The sequence below is a fragment of the Barbatula barbatula genome, assembly GCF_947034865.1.
Source record: "Barbatula barbatula genome assembly, chromosome: 4".
NCBI lineage: Eukaryota > Metazoa > Chordata > Actinopteri > Cypriniformes > Nemacheilidae > Barbatula > Barbatula barbatula.
In genome coordinates, this window is record NC_136768.1 from 5,743,614 (window position 1) to 5,768,746 (window position 25,133).

At 38.1% G+C, this 25,133-nt stretch overlaps 4 protein-coding genes across 5 annotated transcripts in view; 1 reads left to right on the top strand and 3 right to left on the bottom strand.

The window, feature by feature from the left end:
- calua (calumenin a) overlaps positions 1-25,133 on the top strand; it is a 71,450-nt gene that overhangs the window by 19,407 nt on the left and 26,910 nt on the right. The window lies entirely within an intron of this gene.
- Positions 3,467-6,208, bottom strand: LOC306892921 (uncharacterized protein). The gene is made up of 6 exons (XM_079454315.1): positions 5,747-6,208; positions 5,476-5,538; positions 4,823-4,981; positions 4,194-4,262; positions 4,044-4,106; positions 3,467-3,956 (listed from the first exon to the last, which is right to left on the bottom strand). Exons 1-6 carry the CDS (start codon positions 5,903-5,905, stop codon positions 3,858-3,860), a joined length of 612 nt encoding a protein of 203 aa, XP_079310441.1. The 5' UTR covers positions 5,906-6,208; the 3' UTR covers positions 3,467-3,857.
- ifng1 (interferon gamma 1) lies at positions 11,284-13,221 on the bottom strand. Of its 2 annotated transcripts, none has more exons than XM_079454316.1 (4): positions 12,967-13,221; positions 12,471-12,548; positions 12,149-12,352; positions 11,284-11,647 (listed from the first exon to the last, which is right to left on the bottom strand). In XM_079454316.1, the coding sequence occupies exons 1-4, from the start codon at positions 13,087-13,089 to the stop codon at positions 11,510-11,512; spliced, it is 543 nt and encodes a 180-aa protein (XP_079310442.1). In that variant the 5' UTR covers positions 13,090-13,221; the 3' UTR covers positions 11,284-11,509. The 2 variants fall into 2 exon arrangements, with proteins under 2 accessions (XP_079310442.1, XP_079310443.1); XM_079454317.1 differs by having other exon boundaries at positions 11,398-11,647; positions 12,483-12,548; positions 12,967-13,125.
- Positions 23,611-24,604, bottom strand: ifng1r (interferon gamma related; the record flags this gene model as incomplete). Its single annotated transcript, XM_079454379.1, has 3 exons — positions 23,611-23,679; positions 23,887-24,021; positions 24,476-24,604. 3 exons carry the CDS (start codon positions 24,602-24,604, stop codon positions 23,611-23,613), a joined length of 333 nt encoding a protein of 110 aa, XP_079310505.1.

The window sequence follows — 25,133 nt, forward strand, 5'->3', positions numbered from 1 at the left end:
TTTTAAGTGTCTGATCTCTATCTTTAAACCAAAACCCTTTGTTATGACACTTGTCTGTCTATTTTTGGAAGTGTGTTTGAACATCTGTGTGTAATATATATATATATATATATATATATACATATATAATGGTATTTCCATGGTTACATAGCATCTCCGAAGCAATTTGTTGCTTGCCAGAGGTCAACATTTGACCCCTGGCAACATTTGACCTATGGATTTGCACTAGGTGCCCAGGTCCTGACATCACTGAGGTGCCAATCATATCATCATTTGTTTTAGGGTGTGTGGAATGTCTTTCGCGTATTTAGTGTTTAGCCATTTCTACATCATCCTTTGTCATTTAATGATGTCATTGTAGGATAACAAATCACAAGAACAGTATAGTTGACACAATATCAAAGCTGTAAGTAACCAAGGGCCTCCATTTCTGGAGAGTTTGACAATGGGACCTTTAGAAATCCTCAGCCTCCGCATTGTGCCGTTGTTCATTCTCCCCGAAACTTAAAACCGCAGCAGTGAATTAAAAGTGGGTGAAGCGCGATTTCGGAGGGTAATGCGGTGAGGAGAAACGAGCGTGGCATCTATGGTTAATGATCTAGTTTTACCATCATGACTTTTTGTTCTAACTTCCACGCCCGATCAGCAAAACGTCTCGCCTTTCTTATTTCAAAGACGTGCAAGACCATAGAAAAATGAGGAATGTCATCTTGTGATGAAAAGGAGACCACTTAGGTCTCTGGAGGCTCAGGGGAGGGTCCACACATCCAAGTGTTGTCCGGGGCCGTGTGAATATAGGTGATGTCACATTTACTTATAGCTGTATGTTATACGATAGTCAACATTTAGATAAAATGCTTTCGATTTTTAGATATCTTGATACCCTCTATGATACCTAGATACCAACAACATCAGTGATTGGCATTACATTATAAACTAAATTCGGGGAACAAGTTTGATATAGCTGATGTCATTAAAGCACATTATGCAAAATTGCTCATGGGTGCATTTTGGATGCTAAGCAGGACCTGAGTGAGATCGAAAGTGCTGACAGCACCATGCATGCATACATGTACACATAAATAGATATGCGTTTATTTTCAATCCGAAATATCTTTCATATAGGAGATGGTCGGGCGTAGTCAAAGCGTAAATGTTTTTTACAATGACTGATGCTAAAATGCGTGATAAAAGGGTGAATGGGGATCTAGAATTTCTCACCATCCGGCTAGATTTAATTTCTTTTAATTTGTCACTTTCGAAGAGTCTGCAAACAAACCCCTTTCCTGCTAAAAGTACCTTTAAAACTGATTCTCGACACATTCTCAAGTTTGTTTTTGTCTTAAGCATTCGTTTCACCACCAAAGTAGCGAAGCAGTTCTGTGAAGCTGCTAAAGTCTCTCTCTCTAACACCACCTTTCAACAGATGCGGCCGTGTTTGTGGTCTGTGTTGCTGTTTATCGTAAGTTTCACTAGCAGACGCTTACCAGAACTGACTGGGGACTGGGGTTTTCTAAATGACATCATCGTTTCATGAGAGGAGGCCGGCCAACACCCATCACAAATCCAGCCCATGTCATTGCATGCATGTGGACATTAAGCAGATAAAGCAGTTTTAGCAAATACATTTTTGTAGTATTTGAGGATGATCAAAAATGTCTTAATACCTTCATAATAATTCCTGTAGCTCAGTGGTAAGAGCATTGCGTTAACAACGCAAGGTTTGTTCCCAGAGGATTACAGACACCTATGTAAAATGTATAGGATAATAAGCGAAGTCGCTTTAGATAAAAGCGTCTGCCAAATGCCTAAATGTAATAATAATGATGCCCTACGAGCATTTTCGCAATGTTACATCTTGAAATAACTACAAAGTGTCATACATTCCCCAAATATTGCATAAACCCATTGTGCTTTGCTTTGCATTTATTCAACACATTTATTTTCTTTAACATTCATGTTTTCACCATGAGTTTTGCGTTTCTGCTGTTTAGAAAAAATCTCATCAAAATCTGTGAAGCTTCACTTTTGTCGCTTTTATACTGAAGTGATGCGTCACAGATTTCCTGCTTTGTCATTTTGCACGTTCTTAAGTTTCGTTTTTCATTTAAGGGTATTTTTGGTCATATTTAATCATCAAACTTCAACAAGTGCATCATTTGCTTCGCCACCCTCATACTCCGATATCATATCTTTTTATTTAAAAGACCCAATATAATTTTACCTTGACCTGAATATAATCTCTTCTATTACTTTTCAACTGTATTTAATTCACCCCAGTGTTTCTCAACCATTGCGTCATTAACAGCACATTCTTTAATACGTAAACAAAACAAACATGGTTTCTGCTAACCACAATATATTTGTGCAAAAATGATCTTGGTTTGTTTTTTCTAAATACTTTGTGATTTGATGTTTTTATCAGTTTAGTAGAAGCACTTCCAGTTTCCTTTTTTTGGTTTTTAATCTCACGTATAATTAAAGGATTAAGTTGGGTATAAGAGATAATATATTGACAAGATGCACCGCTGCCATAACAATGAATGGGGAGGCATGTAAAGCTCAATATGGCTGAATTGCACGCCAGGGTGCAATTCAAGTTCTATAAACCAAACTTACAGTATAGTTAATGTTAGCTTTAAGCATTAAATGCTATTTAACTCGTATATTTGCTGCTGTTTTAGAAATATCTGCCTGTTATCTTGTTATATTGAAATGGCGGCCCAGAGGCGTTGCAAACATGGCCACCGAATGGCACGACTTTTGCAAACAGACTTTGTATCACTACGCATCCTTAGCAACCACCCTTAGCAGCGTAAACGACATTGTTGCGGTTTATAGTCTGTCAGGGATAGAATTCCCTGAATCTGAGATCAAAGAGCATATGGGTCACATGACAATAAAACATGGCCGATGCACTATGTTCAGTATGCGCCATGTGCTCATGTACTATGTACTGTTTTAAAAGTCGATAGGTAGATGCTTTTTCAGATTAAGTACACACTGTCTCAGAATGCGATTTCGGACGCATCTTATTTTTTCTAGCGTGAGGAAGGCTTTCATGACTTCACATGGTGGAAGTTGCATTGTTTTTGGCTTTTATACTTGTATTGTGCAGTAACCGTTTTATAAAGACAACAAGGTTCTCAGGGCCAGTGCTATATAAGCTATATAAGTCACATGCACTTTCACATGTTTGTATTTCACATGTTGTACGTTGGGTTAAAAGTCTAACTTGATGGAATCATTGTGGATTTTGGCATGTTATTTATGCAGTTAGGGCGAATGCACAAAGTGTGAAGTTAGATTTAGCACTAGCTTTTGTGGTCTTGATATGATGCATGTCATCATCCTCTCTAGCGTCATCATCCCCTCTTGGCCTTCCCAAGAAATGTTCTTTAGTAAGCGTATATCTACGGACTTGCATGTCATACACGCTAGTATAGAAAAAAGCAATAGACACCGTAGTTATTAAGGGTTTTACTGAGGAGTCAAATGTTTATGTAGCATAAAACATTACAAAAGAAGCTTTTTTAAATTAGTTTTATCACCTGCGTTTACTGCAGTACATTCATAATCTTTCACCGAAAGTACGTAGAGTTATGCATGTTGCTTTTACCCTTTTTAAATACTCTTTACTTTAGAAAAATAATTACTTTACACATTTAAGGATAACTGCACTACAAAGCCTCATCATAAACCCGTTATGCCATATTTTTCAGCCTGGAATTCTGTCACTTTGGCTGGACAAGGTTGAGCAAGTGCATCCCTGCTTAATCATTGTCTTACATCAGCCATGACAGAGATGACAAATAGACAACGCGTTTTAAAACTACATCCACAGAACGTCAGGCCTGTTAGTTATTCAGCTTTTTCCGGAAGCCTTTTCCCGGCATGTAGAGATGGAGGGATTTCAGCTCATCCATGACTTTCTCCTGGATTTTTACATCATCAAGCTGTCGAGTTGGAAAAAGTGAGAGAACACAGATTTAATGATTCTTCAATGGCCGGTCAAAGCTTTATTTCGTAGGGAATGTACTTACCCTATCACTCGCATACTTTAGTTTTTTTAGCTGTTCAATAGCTGCCTCAGTTGCCTCTGATTTCTAGACAAAAGTACAGAATTTGTAACATAGTGTAGGGTAACATTTACACAATATTCTGGATATTTTATTTGGACACTGAATCTTTACTTTTGAGGGTCTTGTGATGTCAGAGTTCTCGTAGGCGTTGTCATAAAGCTTATCGCATCCTTTTTTGACCTGAAACAGAAGTTGTGGCAAAAAAAAATTGTTAGTAGTTTCCTCAAGGCCAAAAGTAATACTAAAAGCGCTTAAACCTGATCTGGCTTATTCTTCGCTACCCTGAACTAGATAAGCATAATGTGAAGCTGGTCAACCTGCTTGTTTTTTTTTTTGACCCAGAAAGCTCTGCTGGTTAAAGTGGCAAAGAAGCATGGGGCAACCTTGGGTATAGCCTCCAAATGCTAGCCAAATTTCAAACCCAAACATAATGGGATTATTGGCATCTATGATTCAAAAATATTAAATATGTCCCTGATTTTTGGCCCTTTGATCTTATGAGCTGCATCCCCAACACTTTTTAAATATTTACATTTTACCATTTGGCAGACACTTTTATCCAAAGCGACTTACAGGTAGTTTTATACAATGACAAATTACTGCAGAGCAATCAGGGGTAAGGTGCCTTGCTCAAGGGCCCTTCAGTCATGACCTGCTGGCACTGAGATTAAAACCGGCAACCTTCTGATCACAAGCCCAACGCTCTAACCATTAGGCCACAGCTGACCACAATGCAATACCTTAAAAACACAGTTCCTGAGCCGATGCATAATATGTATGAGCTCCAAATGGTGGTCCAGATCTCCTTCGTGAGGCATAGATGACTTTCCCTTCGTCGTTATGAGAACATTTTCGAAGAGATCGATGATTTTCTCAAGGACGCAGCTGTGAAGCTCTTTCTAAGGAATTAGAACGTTACAGTACAATTTACATCTGAGCAAGCTGATGCCACCTTAAACAAGACTTGCAAAACAAAGGGTTAAAAGGTTACAAATACGTGCATATGGCCACGCATAAAGACTATTATTTAAGGAATGTTTCACCCAAAAATCCTGTCACGATTTCACCCTTGTGCTGTTATAACCTATTTATGACTCTTTCATTGATGGCACTCAAAAGAAGATTTTTGAGAAATGTCTCAGAAGTTTTGTGTCCATACAATCGTAGTCAATGTGGGCCGGTGTCGTTTGGCTACCAACATGCCCCAACATAACTTCCTTTGTGTTCTTCAGAAGATAGTCGTACAGGTTTGGAATAACATGAGGGTAATGATTTTAATGTTTTTTTTGGCGGTGAAACTTTTCCCTTATATATGTAATGCGGACACCATTATCTTTACGAAATACACTACATATAAACTGCATCATATAATTTTTTATATATAGTCTTTTACCTTTTTCCGAATTTTGTCGAAGGAGTTGTGTTTTAGAAGGATGTTCTCACCATCTGCATAAATCTGAGAGGGTTATGAAAACCATTAGCAAATATCCAGGGTATTTCATGCGGAAAAAGCATTTTGGTAAACTGATTCTTCATTTCAACACCTGGATTTGGATACAACTTTATGTTGTAGCATTTATATGCATATGACTTGATATGAACACTGCATTTGAGTTTAAGAAGCATCACAGCCTAATACTAGAATCCGACTATACAGTACTCACCAGATCCTTGCTGACCCGTCTAGCCATCGTCTCCACTGTGCCCAGATCAAAACAAGGTTCTCCTGTGACACACTTGGGATCCTGACGCACCGCCACACACTCGTGAATCGGAACAGCAAAAGTCAGGAGCAGACAAACATATTGCAAAGCACCGGCCATGTTTAGACTAGAGGTGACGAGTTGAATAGTTTGTTGAATGGAGATCCTAACAGATAACCTGCTTAGTTCCTTTCTTCCCTGATTTGGCTTCTCTCTTCTCCTCAGCTTTTTGTATGTATTCGAGTTTCCTGGTGACGTCAGCTTCCCCCCCTTGGACTTTTTGAGTGTTTCGGATACGCCTGTTTAGATCATTCTAGGAGATGGATATCTGTTGCGTCGTCTTTCACTGAACTGTAATCCACGACATAATCTGTATCCAACGGGGAACTGGTGTTAGCCAGTAATGTTGTCGCCGAGGAATGTGATGTTTGAATGCAGCTTCTCTTTTTTGATGTAGTTTACAGATAAGAGAGTCACCACAAGATTGAAATATAAGTGTATAATGAGGTCATGACATTTCTGTGGCATGTGTATGTCCCAGATTCTACAACTCTACGCAAACCACAGTCTTGGTCAAGGAAGGTTCATTAAAGGCACAAAAAGCGTGACATGATATTATAATTTTACAATTAAGCAGGTACTGTAATGTCATATCTGCAGGGTTTAAAAGGGTTGAAGGCTAAAATGTCTCACAAATAAATATACCATTTGACAATTATTGAAGTTTTTTTTAAACTGAAAAGGTAAGAGGTCACTAATGAAAACCCACGCAGGAAAGTTTGAAAATCTAGGCCACTTTAAAACTCTTTCTCTCTCGTCATATTCTTGTTTTTTAAGGTCAGTTGCATCAAATGCGAAATGCATTACTTCATTGTCACGCTCTTGGGTTTTTCTTCAGTTATACACTTGCATTACATTTAACATTTATTCATTTTTCAGACGATTTTATTCAAAGTAACTAACAATGTATTATTTTGTCAACGAGCTAAACAATAATTGTAGATTACGGAGTTATTCCCTTTTTTGTCAATTTGAGTTGATGTTTATGTGAAGATCTCCGGCATTGTGGTAAAAATACCAGGATGTGAGTTGAGTTTATTTTGAGTACACAAATGACAAAATGTACAACCATCTTCCATTGTTACAATTTAATATTAATTTATGGATGTACTGTAAATATGGGGCATTTCAAATTCAGTTCCTTTTTTCAATATGGATGCAACATTAACATTTTGTCCAGAATTGGCTATTAAATGCCACCTGATGGAAAAGTCAAAATTCTTTACCCGTGTGTACAGTTCTGTCCTCTATAATGTTTACACAGCAAATTCTATTCCAGCTTTCGGTTCTGTTTGTGTTGAGTCTCAACATTAATTGCACCTTGCTGTGCATTCCCCAGAATTGAGGAATTTCCAGGGTTCAGCGTTCAGCGTTGAGCACTTCACATCTTTATCAAATGAACAAAGGGGTTGATGATCATGGAGGGGTGGGGGGGCTTTCCAGAGTCATTGTCTGCCGCACAGGAGCTTTGTTTTATGCTCACTTTATCAACCTATACTCCACTTCCTGTTTACACAGACCTGCATTTCAAGGAAGCAGTTTAATGCGCTTAAGGGAATCAATTTAATGGTGGCTTTGATGCGGGAGTGTCTGACTCTGGTTACATGGGGCTGATCTGACAGTTTATCGTGATGTGCGTTCCCAGAAAATCAACCCATGTTCTTGCCAAGTAAATGCTTCAACAATTGAGCTGCAGGAATGACGAGCAGGTGCAACACATACAGAAGTCATGCTTTATGGAAAATAGAAATTGTGACTGCTGATGCACTTTGCATCCAAACACTGTTTTAATGCAGACAGATTTATCAATTAAGTGACAAGGGATGTGTCTTGTCACGACATGCATAATGATGAAGAGGAGACTTGTTTGTTAATGTCACTTCGGTTACCAGCTGCATGTTAAAAATGATGTACATTGGTCATCAATATGTCATACAAGATAACGTATACTGTATATTGTGACTGTTTGGAACTACTGGAAACTTTTAAATGTGATGTAGGCTAACAGTAAAATAGTTTCTCTTAAATTTGTTTTCGTTTACCTACAGGCTTTGAAATGAATGAGTCAACGTCATTGCATTATGTGTCACAATGTTTATCTATATCACAGGACTGTCAAATATATTCATAATATTGCTTGTCTTTTTCCTGTTTGATATTCTCCATTTAAACACTGACACCTTAATAGATAAAATTGGTTGATATTATACAAAAATAGAGTTGCATGCGTGCAAGCAAAAATGTTTAGATTTTCTTAAAAAGCATGCATTGGTTGGCTTTGTTATCGATGCTAAACTATGAATAATGTTTGAGGGTTGAGCAAGTTGTATCAGTCTCACTCTCCATTTTGTTGCTTGGTATTCGTTGCATAATCGGCGCTTTTGTGTCATCAAATTTCTTGCTTCACCGTTGTGCCATTGTCTTGTTGAAAAAACACAACTTGGCCTGTTGTTTTCTTTTTGTTTTGATGCCAGGCTTTTTACTCCATAAGTAGACACCATAAGTCACTTAGGTTATGTTAGACAACATGACCCAAACTGCATTTATTGGGAAGCTTCTTTAAAGAGATGGTTCAATGAAAAATGAAACTTCTGTCATCATTCATGTCACTTCTGCAGAATATTTTGAAGCACGTGATAACCAAACAACATCGGTCCCCATTGACTTCCACATTTGGAATTGACATTTCTCAAAATGTAAATGTTACTTGAAACACTTTCTTTCGATGTCATAATGCATCATCTTGTATGACTTTTACTAATAAGACGCACTTCTGATTGTGTCCAAAAAGTGGAAACATTCCTCCGTCTCGTGCAAAATAGAAGTTCAATCATGTAAATCTCTTCCGTCTCAGCTTTCGAACAGCATGAATAAACAGGGCGTCTTTTTATGATCGCACCATTAAAAAATTCTGGATCACAGAATTTGATATTGCATGGGCATTTTCCCAGCATTAACCTGAGCAATTGGTGTCAGTTGCAGAATTAAACATACAAAGCCTCTTCTACGGCTCCACCCAGCTAGATTTGAAGAAAAAGCTTTTTCCTGGCAGCCACGCAAGCATATATTTTCACGTTCACTTTTCTTGAAGGAAGTGGGAGCGAAACCCTATATAAGTTAATATGTTGCATTGTACGTGGTTGTAAGAGGCTACCCTCATGTATACTAATGAAAACAAACAATGACATTTTGGGGGGCTGCTGGAATTTCCGCATTTATTCTATAGAAGGTGGAGCATTGTTCTGTGAATGGCTCTCAAGTGACATGCTGTTGCTCGATCACAGAAACAAAGAACACAAAACACGATAAAGGACGAAAGTGTGTTTACATGGTCAACTAGTTGGCGAATGTGTACTGTGTATATATAGCTGATGCTTACCATAAACATGAATCGTTTATGATTTAGCGATGTTTTCCTTAAATGATGTTTATTGAGAAAATATTCGTCAAATAAACTTCACAGATGTTTTATGTAATGCAAAGACGCTCATACGTTGTCTCAAGTCCCCAAATACTTTTTACGGCCACCGTCATTTACTTTCACTCCAGATTCACACATTAACTTTAATGTCAAATTTGTTTCTGGCTATCGTAGATTTTTTTGCTTTCGTATAGAGGTACATTGAGGGAAATAATTATTTGATCCCCTGCTGATTTTGTAAGTTTGCCTTCTGACAAAGAAATGAAGGTTCTATCATTTTTAAGTAAATTGATCTGCTTTTCATTCAGTGAAATACGTATTTGATCCCCTACCAACCTAGCAAGAATTCTGGCTCCACAGATTGTTTGTGTGCCTATGGACCACAGATTAGTATGTCATTTAAAAAAGTACTCCTAAATCAGCTTGTTATGTTTATAAAAGATGCCTGCCAACAGAATCTGTATTTTCCATTTCAACCTCTCCACCACCATGGTCAAAACCAAATAGGTTTCAAAGGATGTCAGGGACACGATTGTAGACCTGCACAAACCTTGAATAGGCTACAGACAGATGCTTGGTTAGGAGACAACTGTTGGTGCGATTATTTAGAAATAGAAAGAATACAAAATAACTATCAATTGATGATAAAAGATTATCAAGATAAAGATGATCATGAGAAAGGTTAAAGATCAGCCCAGAACTACACGGAAGAAGCTTTTTAATGAGTTCAAAACAGTTGGGACCACAACTGGAAAGCAAACCACTGGTAACACGCTATGCCAGAATAAAATGAAATCCTGAAGCACTTGCAAGGTCCTCCTGCCCAAGACGGCCGCCTGGCTCATATGAAGTTTGACAATGAACATCAAAATGATTCAGAAAAGGCTTTGGAGATAGTGCTGTTTTTGGATGGAGAGAAATGCTGACTATGACCCCAAGAACACCATCGCTACAGATAAGCACAGTGTTGGAAACATTATGCTTTAGGGCTTTTTCTCTGCTACGGGTACAGGATGACTTCAGCGCATTGAGGGGCTGAGGAACGGGTCCATGTACTGTAAAATGCTGGACGAGAACTTCCTCCCCCTAACTAGATCACTGAAGATGGGTCGTGGATGTGCGTTTAACATGACAAGACCCAAAACATACTGTCAAGACAACCAAAGAGTGGTTTAAGGAGAAGCACATATTGGGGCAGTTTCCCGGACAGGGCTTAAGGTAGTCCCAGACTAACTGAAATGTTAGAGGTGTCTTTAACGAAAATAATTTACACTGGCATATCTTAAAATATATCAGTGCGATTGTTTTGTCTCAAGATGCACACCAGTGATGTTTTTTGTAAAGTATGTTTTTAAACAAAACTTAAATATCCTAATTTAACTAAGGCCTAGTCCTGGTTTAAACTAATCCTTGTTCGGGAAACCGGCCCTAAATGTCCTAGCCAGTCTCTAGACCGAGTCCTGTAGAAAATGAGTGAAGGAGGCTAAAACTCCAATTTGCTGAGCAACAGCCAAGAAACCTTAAAGATCCTAAATGTATCCTGACACATTTGCAAATCTGGTGACCAACTATCAGAAATGTCTGACCTCTGTGCTTGCAACAAGGGTTTCTCCACAAAGTACAAAGTTATATTTTGCTCGGGGATCAAATACTCATTTCACTGACTGAAATGCAAATCAATTCATAACCTTAATTTTTAATGTTTAGTTAAAATAAACCTACAAACCATAAAAATTATAGAACTTTAATTTCTCTGTAAACAGGGAAACTTACAAAATCAACAGAGGATCAAATTGTTATTTCCCTTACTGTATATGGGCACCTTAGTCTTCATTGTGACATTCACTTGGGTTGAGGCATGTGGGCAATATGTGGATAAGCCGGTGACAAAGACTTAAGAGGGAAAGCGATACACCTATTTTCAGTGTAATACTTAACAGAAACGGTTGTCCAAAACAACACAAGAGATGCTGGAGAGACACATGTATAATAAAGTCAACCAACACAAACGTTCTTTAAAAGGTTTCATTTTATTTAGTCACAGACTGTACCGGTCTCGCTAGCTCTCATGACTAGCAAGTAATTGCCTTGCGGTTTGAACAATCAAATAAATAAATAAATAAATAATGTCAGTTTGAACAGGTTACGCACAATATGTGTGCTACATTCACTTCATAAATAAAATAAATACAATAAATGATTTTACACTATTGTGAAATGATGATCAATACTAGGACCCATCTTTAGGACTTCTGCCTTGCATTTTTGGCTTGACGTCTCCTGCGGTCCTTATTTTTGTCTTTTCTCAGCATCGCCGTCATTTGCCTGTAGACGTTCTTTATCTCGTACAGTGCTTTGCGTTGGACCATCGGGTCATTTTCCTAAAATGGGAACACGTGTAGTTAGGTTACTATTGACACAAAGCAAGAGCATGTAAGCAACTGTTATTTGTGGGTTGGGATATTGTTTTTAACATTCTTTGGTTGCCCACATAAAGAAGTAAATGTCACCAAAGGTGGTTTTGTCCCAACTGTATTGCAATATGAGTTCTAACAAACTAAACGTAACACAATGTTTACTGCTGATATGATGCTCTGGGTTGACCTGCATGTAGTCTATTCAGTTTTCGGAGTTCACCCAAAAATGAAAATTCTTTCTTTCTGAATTTCTTTTTGAAGAATGTTGTTAACCGGCACCAATTCCATTTTTGTGTCCATACAGTAGAAGTTAATAGGTGCCGCTTGAAAATATCTTTTTGTGTGTTTTGCAGAAAGTCATACAGGTTTGAAATGACAAGAGGGTGAGAAAATGATGATAGACTATTCATTTTTGGGTGAACTATTACTAAGCTTTGTAAGAATCTGATGAAGCTATTGTCTCACCTGGATTGCCCATAAATGTTCTGCATAGTCCCTGAGCTCAGCGCTCTTGCCCGGGAAGTAGTTCTCTTGTAGTTTCTGCAGGTGCTCTAAAACATGTTCCAGTCGCTCTTTCACATTTTCACTCTGGCTTTCATTTTTCATGCGGGTGAAGATCCTACTGTATGTTTCTATTATAATACTCATCAGAAGCTTCTGTTCAGTTTCCTACAAAAGAAAAACAATTATCAATCACCATTTAGCATTGTGTAATAGAGTTTGTTTAGACCATGTTGGTGCCGAATCCTCAGGTCATTGTGTAGTTGTGCATAGGCAAACCGTTTACCTCAAACTTCACCTTTAAATCTTTAAGGATCAACAGAAAGACAGGGTGTCCGTTGTGTAGCTCGCCAGCTTTCTCTCCCTGAAAGAAATCAATCATGTGGAGGTCAACATTTAGTAAGATAACCGTTTCAGACTTTAACTTTGTCATTGAGAACCCTGCCATAATTTGGATGAGTGTTTTTGAGCATTATCTGACACTCAACCTACAGATGAGACAAGACTGGAAACTGCTGTTCCACCGAGCAACAAAGACCCGCATATGGAGGTTTCAGACATTTAAACGGTAGACCAGACTTCCTGTGTTATTCGCGGTATTTTTGTAACTTTCTTATACGCCAAATGAACAAACTGCAGAAAAAGACTACTGATTCGCAAATCCCACCGTTCAACAAAGATCTAAAGTGCTTCTCGTTGGGCGTCTTGCAGGCCGTGAAGTTTTTTTGGCCTTTGTTTTAACTTCCTGTCTTTGCAGTGTAAATCCAAACTGCTCTACTTACATAGTTCTTATTCAGTTCCGAAATGCTCTCGTCCAGGTTTTCAGAGACGCTGGTCTCACACATCATCCATTGACAAGTCAGCAAACACATTCCTAAGAAAAACGGCGTCAACTGAAACTCCATAATTCTATTTAGTAGCAGTTCGTAGTAGAATAAGATGCCCGCTAAAGTTGGTACTCCTTTCGCCGAAGTAGCCTGTTAACCGTCTTGCGGTACCCGAATGTGCTCGTGTCCTGCCTCTGGACTGAATGCATCAAACTGTTCGAGTCAATGGGGTATTTATATGATGTGTGAGAGCGAGCAAGCAAGCTTTGATAGAGGTGTGAAGTTGTGTGGCTTTTACAGCAGAAGTTTCCTTTAAATCAAATGCACCATGATACTGCTGAGCACCATCAAGCCCACCACGTGTCGTCTCTCCTGGAATCCCGTGGATGCCACTGGGCGGGGCTGTTGGTGGTTTTATGGTCTGGGGATCTTTTGTATGATGTAAAGAAATGTATGGCATATTTGGGCCTTGTCAAAACGGTCTAGTTGCGTGTCTATGCATCTATGACCAACTGCATCGCTGCTCCAGCGGATACTGAAGTGTGAATGACTGCGAATGGGGAAGGAAATCATGGTTTTTGTCTCATCCTGGGCTTTTAAATGAAATTTTACCAATTATGGTGTCATCGTTTATGTGCTTTTTTTAGACTTCTATATGCAGCTTCACAAGTCAAATAGAGCATTTATGTTGTCAATATAGTCTGACTGTTTGAGAGAAGAGCATTTGCCAGTTCTGTTGTTGGATATAATAGTGACTGAAGAAAGTGATGTTTGGATATACAGTATCAAGGGGAAATAAACAACCAGACTATTCTGCCACGTGGGAGGCAAACAGATGGTTAAGTTAGATGGTGTGGAGATTAAGAAAGACTTTTGCTCTTATGATGTCAGAAAACGTATTTGTGCTGTTGTTCGCAGGGGATGCAGCCGGCTTTGAGGCTTTAGCACTGCATTAGCTCACCCCTGCACAGAGAGAGAAAACTGAGAATGAGAGCGATGTAGAGGTGATAGTGCGAGACAGGAAGGAGCGTTTTACATTGAGGAAGCTTTTTTTCCTCCCTAAACAGTGAAGGTGATACTATGCAGTGCATTCAAGGTAAATGGACACTTAAGCCATATGTAAAATGTCTGAGGTCGGTGAATTCGATGCAAGTGAGATATGTAAACAAATGATGGTAACTTTAGATTTCTTGGCTATTTTGCTAATACGTTTAATAATGGGGTTAATAATCATAGTGGATGTGTGAGGTCAGTTTCCCTCAGTTTCAGAAAAGTTCTCTAGATCTGTGGCTATACAGTATAGTGGTCAACTCTGGACATTGTCCACTAAGTTTGACCATCAGGAAGTATGTAAATATACGTAGAAATATTATTTTAACTTTAAAACACGAAACGCAAACTACTTTGGGCTGTTAGCTTCGGTTTTTACATATTTATAACACAGCACCACCGTCTAAAGACAGTAACCGAGAACTTCCCACTCAATTGACTTCCTTTCAATGCAAAATTTTCAATGTGAGAAAAAACATTTTTGCATATGCATACTAAAATGAGTCGGAAAAGTTATGTCAGCTGTTAACTTGATACTGTGGATCTCAATGTTGAAGGTGTGTATCATTTCCAATGTCACTGATGATGTCACAGTGAGTTTTTTCCTGTGTGGCTGTGGTTGCCCTTGCAGAGAGGTGTTACCCCAAATCCCCTAGAATGCCTCATACAAACTAAGTGGAAACCGAAAAGGATCTTCCTTTTACGCATACGATATTATATTACGCATATATGGTTATATAAACATGTTTAGGTAGCGATGAATTTAAGGTGTATTGAAGATGTGCTGGGATTGAGTCTAAACCAGCAAGACAAATAACTATAAACATTCAGTTGATGCTTTTTTTTCTGTCAATTATATAAAAAATATATGTGCTACAGTTTATCTCTATACCAGTTTATTTAACATCCCTTTTCCCATTCATATAATGTATTACTAGCTTCATAATGCAGTCCAGGGGGATATTCAGCGCTTTGTCTAGGATTTTTGTTTTGAACGGGTGACAACTGCATTTCCCCGAAACCTTCTTATAGCTACATCATTCTAAAGTTGTACCTTAAGCTGTACCTTATATTGATGTGTTTTCATGCAAAGAATAGAATTGTTTTATACTGATGGTTGTTAGCTTTTTAATGATATTATCTAAAGGTGCATCAGCTGGCAAACCAAATCATTTTGAAAGAGAAAGAAGTTGTGGTAGGAAGTTAAGTATAACTGGCACTGCAGCAATACAGCAAATTTTAAGGCTAAATCAAAGACGGCGCCATCCGCGGTGCATTTTAATGCATTTAATTTATGCTGTATGTCTGTATTAATACAGACACTAATATTTTGATCATGTAAATTAGGGGTTCCCCAACACGGGTATAGTCAAATGTAGGCTATGTCATGGCACACCTTTTGAAAAAAAAAAACACACATTCCCCCCTTTACCTTTTATGTTTCTTCTCATGAATGAATAAGTTTGTTTGCAATATATAAATACCTTATTGTAGGGCTGCACAACTATGGCATACTTGTTTATATTATTCCGCTTGATATTGTAAGTGTGATTAATAATGTTTTTTAATAAACACGGCCACAAGCTACATGCTTTTGCTCTGTAAATGCGACGCTTGCGCATCCAGTGTCCAAGCTCAATAAACGTATGACCTATACAAGTCTGATTATTAATTGCTGAAAGAAACTTTTTCAATGCACCGCAACAGCAAGTGCCTTTACGTGACCCTCCTAATGACCCAAAGTTTAAGAACCTTTGATATAAATTACCATTGCCTACTGCCAGTTAGTGTCGCGGGTGGATGCATTTGGGCATGAGATGGGTTCGCACACTCATTTCCCAATTCAATAATATTCATGGTTGGATTTAGTTTGCAATTTGTTTTATTTGTATACTACGAGTCCTAATAAATGCAACTTAAACTATTTCTAAACTGCTTATTTTTTAAAGAACGCAGTTTACTCACACAAAGCAGTGAAGCAGTCTCTGTATAGAGTGAATAATTGGTTGTCGAACGATCCACATTAATTCAGCACCGCCGCCGTGGACAGCACCATGGGCCGTAAGGAAGTAGCCTCCTAAGGTATAGTTCAGAAAACACACCTAGAAAAGGAATAATTGGAGTTAAGGTGATACTTTTAAAGTCTTCGTAGCGAGCTAAGAGATATCAAATATCCTTGATATTCGTAAAGCATAGATGCAGAAAATCCTACTGTATTTAAAAGGGAAATTGGAGCCTGTAACGTGCATAAAGGATGGAAGTTCTATACATTTTAAGTGGGACTCCCATGTTCCCCCATTTCCAGCCCTTGATATGTCTTAAACATCAGTCGCTAGTTTTATTTCTAGCTCATTTGGAGAATTAGAAAGGTACAGTAAACCTTTTTAATTGCAAGCACATAAAATATAATTGAAATGTTATCATGATAAAGTGCACCTGTCTCTGCATCAATTTGAGACTCTTTAACTGCATAAGAGTATAAACGTGGCACGTTTGCTTAGCCAAACAGAGACAGCTTGTCAGTCATTTTTGAGTGTTAAAGTTGGCTGACTTAAGTTTCATGACATGTGAGAGGTGCGATTTAGGAGGCAGGAGGTATTATACTGTAGGTTAATTCAGTTGCTATTAGTGAAATGGCTAACGGGACGTTTAATGATGCTAATAATACTCATATTAACCGAGCAACGTTTTTGCATGTTTTGCATACAATACATTTTTTAAACAATTCAAAACATAAAATGAATGTATTATTAGTTTTATTTGAGTTGATCATACAGCCAGAAAAGCTCACCAGGTATATAAAGCAAACATTCACCGGTTCTGTACACTGTAAATGATGTAAACACACTTGTGATTGTGTGAAAATAAGTTAATTTCAAGTAAGGTTCTGTTGTAGTTACTGTAGGTACATGATAAAACAAAAATAAATAATTATTTTACTATAACTTAACTTATAAATAAATAATACAATAGCAAGCCACTAGTATACAACAAGGTCAAACAGGTAATGGGAGGTGGATTTCCGGTTTCTCTGTGTAGGCTCGTTTAAACACCATGCGAAATTCATTGAGTGCTGCTCCTTGGATCGTGACATTTTTGACCTGCATAAGAACAAACAAACACATCATGAGCAAACTTGAACCTTATTGATGAAAAAAGTGCTTGTGTTAGTGCTGAGGTCACAGGTTTGATTTCCATTTTAAAATATGGGGTATACATTCTACTTAAACTACAGGGTGGTCTGTTGAAATGCATATGTGAATAAAAAAACATTCTTTAATCTCTGTCAATTATTGCTTTCCTTCTGTTCTCACCTCGGTCAAACTAATGTCCTGTAGATCTTTCCAAAGCTTTTGTTCCTCTTTGTATTTATTTCTCAGCTTCTTGACCTCTGAAATAATTTCTTTCGCGCTGTTTTTCAGTTCCTTCTTCTCTGACTTGTTCAGCATGTCTGTGAAGATTTCTTCGTATATGTTCAACATTCCTTCAAGCATCATCGACTGGCAGGTGCAGGAGCCCCTGGGCTGAAATAAAGACACGTCATTAACATCACATTATCTCATTTGTATGCATTATGGCATTTTAAACCTTAAGAATGAAATACTTACTCTCAGCTGGTCCAGAAAGGGTGTAAAAACAGACCTTCCAATCCATTCAGCGCCATTTGTGTTCTATAGAAAGTGGATTTATTAGATTGGATTGTGCATTTCTCTCTAGACGAGAAGTTTATCTAAAACCGCCAAAATGAAACCAGCACCTAAAATAAAACAGGGTCACCACATGACAGGTTGTCTGGCATGAGTCAAAGGATGATTTCCGCTTACAAAGCACTAATAAATGCTGGTAAACAGCTTTGTCTTGCTATGCACCATAGTATTGCTTATGTTTTTACAGCAGTGTTTTGACTAAATATGTAAGTAAATGCATTGTGCAATGCATGTGATAAAATGTTGCATTTCAAAACGTCTATAAAACCGCCTGTAGCTAATATTAGCTTCAAACTGGAACAGTTATCAGTGTGATCTAAACTGATTCATTCTGTGCACATGTATTGACTCGCTTTTAAACCCACTGCATAGATTTTAAAAGTCACTGTAGAAGTTTAGGCCAGAGGAGGTTTACTTACATAATGTAATTGCAGCCGCTGGATATTTGTGAACAGCAATTGGTTGTCATATCTAGAACGTGGAAGACTGGCTCCGTCGGTCACCTGAAGAGAAACTATTAGAGGTCCGCACATCAGCATTATGTGGATCCAGGAATCCATTTTTTGTCTTGTGAACCACCAAAGTTGAATGTAACGTCCTGAGCTGATGCTACTCAGCTGGAGTGAGTGATGTTGATGAGAAAAGGGTCTGGGGTTTATATACTGTAGGTGCACAGTCTAAAAAGAAGGCGTCGGGTATGCGCTTGGTTTTTGGGGTTTCTGTGGGCTACATTTCTATGAAGGTTTCCTTTAAATCAGAGATGTGATGCTGTTAAGTGAGTGACGTTGTATTAACATTATTAGGTTTTGGTTTTGTCAGCCAAAAATTGGTCATTTTTGAGTGACCATTTTTGCAAACCAAAGCGTCATGAAACTGGGTTGGTGGCCTGTTGAGATGAACACATGATGACTCTTTTGCAAACTGAAGGTTGCGGTCACCATCAGATTGTTTTCAATTGACTGGTTTAATATCTAACGGCCATCTATTCCAGACACAAATGCCTTTCGAGATGTTTTGATATGTTGTTTCCATCTGAAGTCTTTCAGATATTTTGCATGTTCTTTAATGATATTGATGGATTCCATGTCATTATACTCAAGATTTGTGTGCATGCATGTGCTTGCATTTATATGCTACTGTGAACATGCATGTGTTGAAATGCATGTGGAAGACTTTCAAATCACTAAATTGCTAAAAGTGACAAATTAAAATGTAATCCTTTTGTTGTACTTTTAATCCTGTATGCATTTCCATTGCACTGGTAGTCATTTTGTGGTAAAGTTAATTTGCTTAAGTTAGATTTTTTTATGCCTGTGGCTGCATAGTTTTTCAGTTGAATTCCCCTGCTGCACAGAGACTGTGGTGCAGCAGCAAACAACTGTTCCCATGCATCATTTCAACCTCAAAAACCTTTCTCTACATTAAAACCATAAATGTGTACATTAAGCATTGCATTCTTTTGCATGAATGGATCTTTGAGTACATTGTTACTTTTAGAAATAGTGAATCTATTTAGATTTGTGTGTACAGTATGGGTTTACTGTATTATATTGGTTATATACATACATATTTTCTAATGTTGGCAAAAGGTTAATGTTGTCAAAGCCATGGCTCGACAGTGGACACTTTCTTGACACATTGATGACTTGGTGCTTAAAAGGTTGATGTAGGTGAATTTGAGTCTTGGTTATGATGTGTCCAGGTTCCATTCTGTTGCAATTAATGTGTTTATTGTTATCTGGCTTCTTGGCTTTGGAAATCAGTATATTGTAAACCCAAATCTGTGCACTTGCATTGGTGTTGATCCACTAAACATTGGTTCACATGATTCAATTCAACTGCAACATATACAATCACATTAAAGTAAAAATGAAACTTGTACAACTGTCAAATGTAAAGGTTTGCAGGATGGTGTCATGGCAAACAAATGTAGAGGTTTCCAGGATGGTGTCAAGGACACAGGGAAAATGCTTGAACCAACAACTCCCGATGAGAGAGGGGGGGGGGGATTCGTCCTGTGTCGGGGAGATGGTGCCTGGAGAGAGCGGTCCGGGACACCAATGGGTGGCATAGATGAGCGGTAACGGCAAGGCAACAAGACGGAGGATAATAATAGCTGTGGCAATGGCGAGACTACGGCTATAACGAGGCTTTAGGCAAAAAAGGCTAGATGCGCTAGACCTAGGCAGTCTGAACAGGATAAACAAGTGCAAACGACACAAGATGAGAGAACGAGGGATAACACAGAGGAACCTAACGATAGGGAAGGGGCTGCAGGTGCGAGGATAATAGGGCTTGGGTTGGGGCATCATATGGAATTATGCTTAGGGCACCAAAATGGCTAGCAGCGGCACTGCGGATGAAACCTCGACAAGACCGGAATCATGACCGATTGTTCTATTTTTTTAATCATTCTAGTTTAACTTTCAAAATCAATGATAACTTTAGTTCTGTAATGACAACTCTCGGAGGGTTTAGCATGGTAGTGTACATGACATAGAAATGTATTTGGTTTTGGAGGAATTGATCTGCTACGCTGCTGCTGATGATGCCAATACATCCACAACATGCTGCTGTGTGCATGTAAGGAATGCTGCTTCTGCACATATAACATGTATGTATAGCGTACATGATTACCTTGTAGCAGATCTATACAGGTGGAGCTGGGGAAGGAGGAGGGTTTCTGAAGTGCGCTGCACTGCTACGATAATCACTAGCCAAGATTTAAACCTTGAGCAGCAAGCTCATTGGCTGCTGACACAGAAGGAACCAATCAGCTATGCCATTTGGTAAAGTTATTATGTCAGATTGATTTGGACTATAGGACTTGAGTCATCTAGAGTCATATTTTTATTTTAGATTAGATTAGATTAGATTAGATTAGATTAGATTAGATTAGATTAGATTAGATTAGATTAGATTAGATTAGATTCAACTTTATTGTCATTACACATATACAAGTACAGTGTAACGAAATGTAGTTTAGGTCCAACCAGAAGTGCAGTTAGCAAGTGCAGGATATACAGTTAGAATAAATACAGAATACAATAGTGAGAATATAATACAGTGGGCATGGACTATAAAAATATTTGCAGTAGGTGTGTTCTATGAAAATATGACAGTAGGTATATACTATGAACAATATATACAGATGACTATATACTATGAACATTAATGTACAGGTGGATATGAACAGATAATAATTTAGACTAAAATAGTGCAAGTGACTTAGGTATGCATAAATTATTGACATTGGCTATTAAAGTTGCAGTGCAATAGGTGAGTTAATGCAGTTGTTGAAGTTGATGCAGTTATTAAAGTTACGGTGCAGTATATGAGTTAATGCAGTTAATAGGTTGCAGTCCAGAAGATGAGTTAATGCAGTTAATAAGGTTACAGAGCAGTAGATTAGTTAATGCAGTTACTGAAGTTACAGTGCAATTGATGAGTAGATGCAGTTAATAGAGTTACCGTGCAGTTGATTAGTTAATGCAGTTATTGAAGTTATAGAGCAATTGATGAGTAGATGCAGTTAATAGAGTTACCGTGCAGTTGGTTAGTTAATGCAGTTATTGAAGTTATAGAGCAATTGATGAGTAGATGCAGTTAATAGAGTTACCGTGCAGTTGGTTAGTTAATGCAGTTATTGAAGTTACAGTGCAGTAGATGACTAGATGCAGTTAATAGAATTACAGTGCAGTAGATAGGTTAATGCAGTTATTGAAGTTACAGTGCAATAGATGAGTAGATGCAGTTAATAGAGTTACCGTGCAGTTGGTTAGTTAATGCAGTTATTGAAGTTACAGTGCAGTAGATGACTAGATGCAGTTAATAGAGTTACCGTGCAGTTGGTTAGTTAATACAGTTATTGAAGTTACAGTGCAGTAGATGACTAGATGCAGTTAATAGAATTACAGTGCAGTAGATAGGTTAATGCAGTTATGGAAGTGGTCCATTAGTGCAAATGAGCATTCAGTTAAATATTCCTGGTGTGAAAGTGAGCAGTATAGAGTGCAAATGATGCTGTGTGTGTGTAAACAGTCCGGTACAGTTCAGTCATGCATGCAGCCCTGTACATACTTTATTTTGAGTGACTGTAAATGATATTGTCATAAGCTGAAAAAAACACGAATGAGTGATCTCAATGATGTTCTTCCTCTGCATTGTTATAGTTAGGGTTAGCTATTCTCTTTAACTTAGAAAGATTTCTGTGAAACATAAAAGGAAAAGTTACACAGGATGTACAGCCTGAGCACTCTTACTTCATTATGATGTGACTGTTTTGAAGAAAACCAGAAGATAAGCACTTACACTCAGCACAGTGGAGTCAGGGTTCGAAATTGAGGGGGGGCTGGGGCCCCTGGACCCCTAATAAGATCTAAAATAGTGAACTTGGGGGGTCTCCTGGTTTTTCATTAAAACTAGACTAAAACCCCTTAATTATTTTTTTGTCAATATATCACGTCAAAACAAAACGCTATTGTCCATTATTGGTCCAAATTTCATAAGACTTAAATTAAAATGATATTGTTATCTGTAGAATCCATGTATGCTCAAGCACACCAATTGGTGTTAAATGACGACATGTACTGTACAGACAGAGATATTGCTCTGGTGACACTGGCAGTGTACTCTCATATGAAAGTGTTTATCTTTAAACTAAACAGTTACTATAACTTTTATATCCAAGTCTTTATGTACGATGTTATTTCACATTTTAGATAACAGATGCGACAAGGTACTGAGCCACTAGAAGGACATAGGCCTACAGGTGGGAAAAAATAGGAATGGGGGCGAAAATATTTCAAATCCTTTGCTCTCCCCAAGAACATTGGGTTTCTTTGCAAAACTGTTGGGTTTCCCCAAGAATATTTTTCTTTCCTCAGAAAACTTTAGCTTTCCCGAGAGAAAATTTTGCAATCCCTTCTGCAAACATGAGCTTCGACTTTGACGTGAAGGCTTTCGCCCAAAGGAATGACATTCGTTTTTTTAATTCTGCGTTGGTTCATATGGATTATTTTCATATACTTGATCTTCATTATCAGGCGATGAATCACAATCAAGAACACTGGGTCGAGTCCATCGTAATGTGAAGGTTGAAGTATATTAGATGTGTTTGGCTTCATGCAGTGCCATGCAGACTCATTAAAAAAACATGATTTCAGAGCGGACTTCCCTGTATGCTGATGAACTAGGGTGTTCCACAGAAGAAAGTCATGTGTTTGAAGCAGCATGGTTGTGAGTGAATGTTTTCTATCAATGTGATCAAATTGGTGCATACATTTGAATTTTTTTGGTGAACTGATATTCAAATATTCCATTGCTGATGTATCTTAATATTAAATATATTGACAATTTTTAAAGCTTACAAGTTCACTCAAGATTGTAATCATAACCAAACGACACTTTCCCTTTAAATAAGTTCACATGTTACTATAATCCAAGATGTGAAGGTGTATACATATGTTGTGATTGGTCAGATATGAGCATTTTTAATGTCAGGGTTATATTGTTTAAATAGTTTGGCATTTTGTAAATGTGTATTTTTCAATGAAACAGTCGTCCTTTAAAGAATGTGTTTTATTATAGAAACTGAGTCACCTTTTGTTTGGTTATCAGCAGCTAAATAATAATGAAGCCAGTACAGTGCATCCAAACAGTACAGAACAGGTACACTTCAGTTAGATTAACAACTAGTATCCAGTGAAATAAGGTAAATAATGAAAAGGTAATAAATAATATAATTAAATAATTAATATTACAGCTAGCAAAACTCATAAAGCAAGCCTTGTTTCTTTATCCTTCACCTTGTACTGGGTTTCTCTGTCGGTCTGCTACTTTTTCAATAGGCCAAATCAAACACCATGAGAAAGTCATTTAGTGCTCCCCTCTGGACCGTACCATTTCTCACCTGAGTAAACAAACGCACATATATCATTAATTGCAATATAAAAGTATACAATTATTACCTCTTATCCTTAACATGCATTAACACCTTTTCAAAGCAGACATCATAGACAACATTTAGCGTCAAGATTAATACCTTTATTAGGTCAATGTCCTTGAGGTCTCTCCAAAGCTCGCGCTCTCCCTTGTATTTTTGTCTCAGATTTTTTACCTCCGTCACTGCATCCGTAAGATTTTTCTTTACGTCTTTCTTCTCAGAGTTGTTGCTCATCTCTGTGAAGATTTCTTCGTAGAGTTTTAATATTCTGTCGAGCAGCATCGTCTTACAGGTGCAGGAAGCCCTGGACTGAGAGAAACACGCGACATCAACATCCATGTGCATTATCAGATTCTTTGACCGTTGAAGTGGTTTTAAAAATACTTACTTTTATCTGGTCCAGATAGGGAGAAAACACAGGATTCCCGACCCACTCTGTTCCAGTTGTGGTCTAAAGAGAGTGGATATAAACTAGTCATTGCTAGAATGAATTGTGTATGTTTCATTTGTTGTGATGGCTAAACTACACCTTGATACCACCACATCTCATCCTTAATAATCTGAGATCAAACAAGGTCACCACTTGCGTGAGTTACTTGATACGTTCTGTTACTGTACACAGTGTGGTGCATACTTGCTGCTATGCCAAACTGTTGCATTATGCAATCTAAAGTGATTCATGTCTTGCAACAACTAAGTTGCTTGAAAACCTGCTGTGGACGTTTCTAAACCGCTGAAGGTCAAGTTTGTAGACGTTACTTACATAATAATTTTGGAGAGGGTGAATTTTTTCCTCCAGTTTCTTCAGCATCTGTTCCTTGACAGTTTTGGATCCATCGCTTCCTTGAAGAGACGCTATGAAGACGCACATCAGCACCACGTTTAGATTCATTTTTCCTACTTTTGGAGTCTTGAGGAACGAACTTCGCAGCTAGAGGCAGCGTTCCGATCTGATGCTACTCTGAAGGTTACGGATGAGGCTCAGATTGGGGTTGGGGGTTTATATACATGCACAACCCAAAAAGAACAAAGCTTTGAAGATGGCAGGGGATGCCCATCTGGTTTTGGGGTTTCTGCGGGCTACTCTTCTACGAAGGTTTTCTTTTATACCAGCAATGTCCTGCTTTTTTAACCAACCCCATACCCTGGGGGCAATTTCAGAATTCACCTGGATTTGTATGACTGGTGATGGCCGAGAATGACCACAGTTCCAAACCAATCTTACAGACCTCTATGAAACTGGGTTTGGGGCCTGTCAAGAGGAACTCATGATGACTCAATATAGGAAACTTGAAGTTGGGGCACCATGAGATATTGTTGTTTTTTTAGAGAAAATTAATTTTTTTACAGTCAGTTAAACTGACGCAATCTCACTGGAATGTGCAACTGTTTTACAAGGTTGCTGATTCGTATGATTTCAA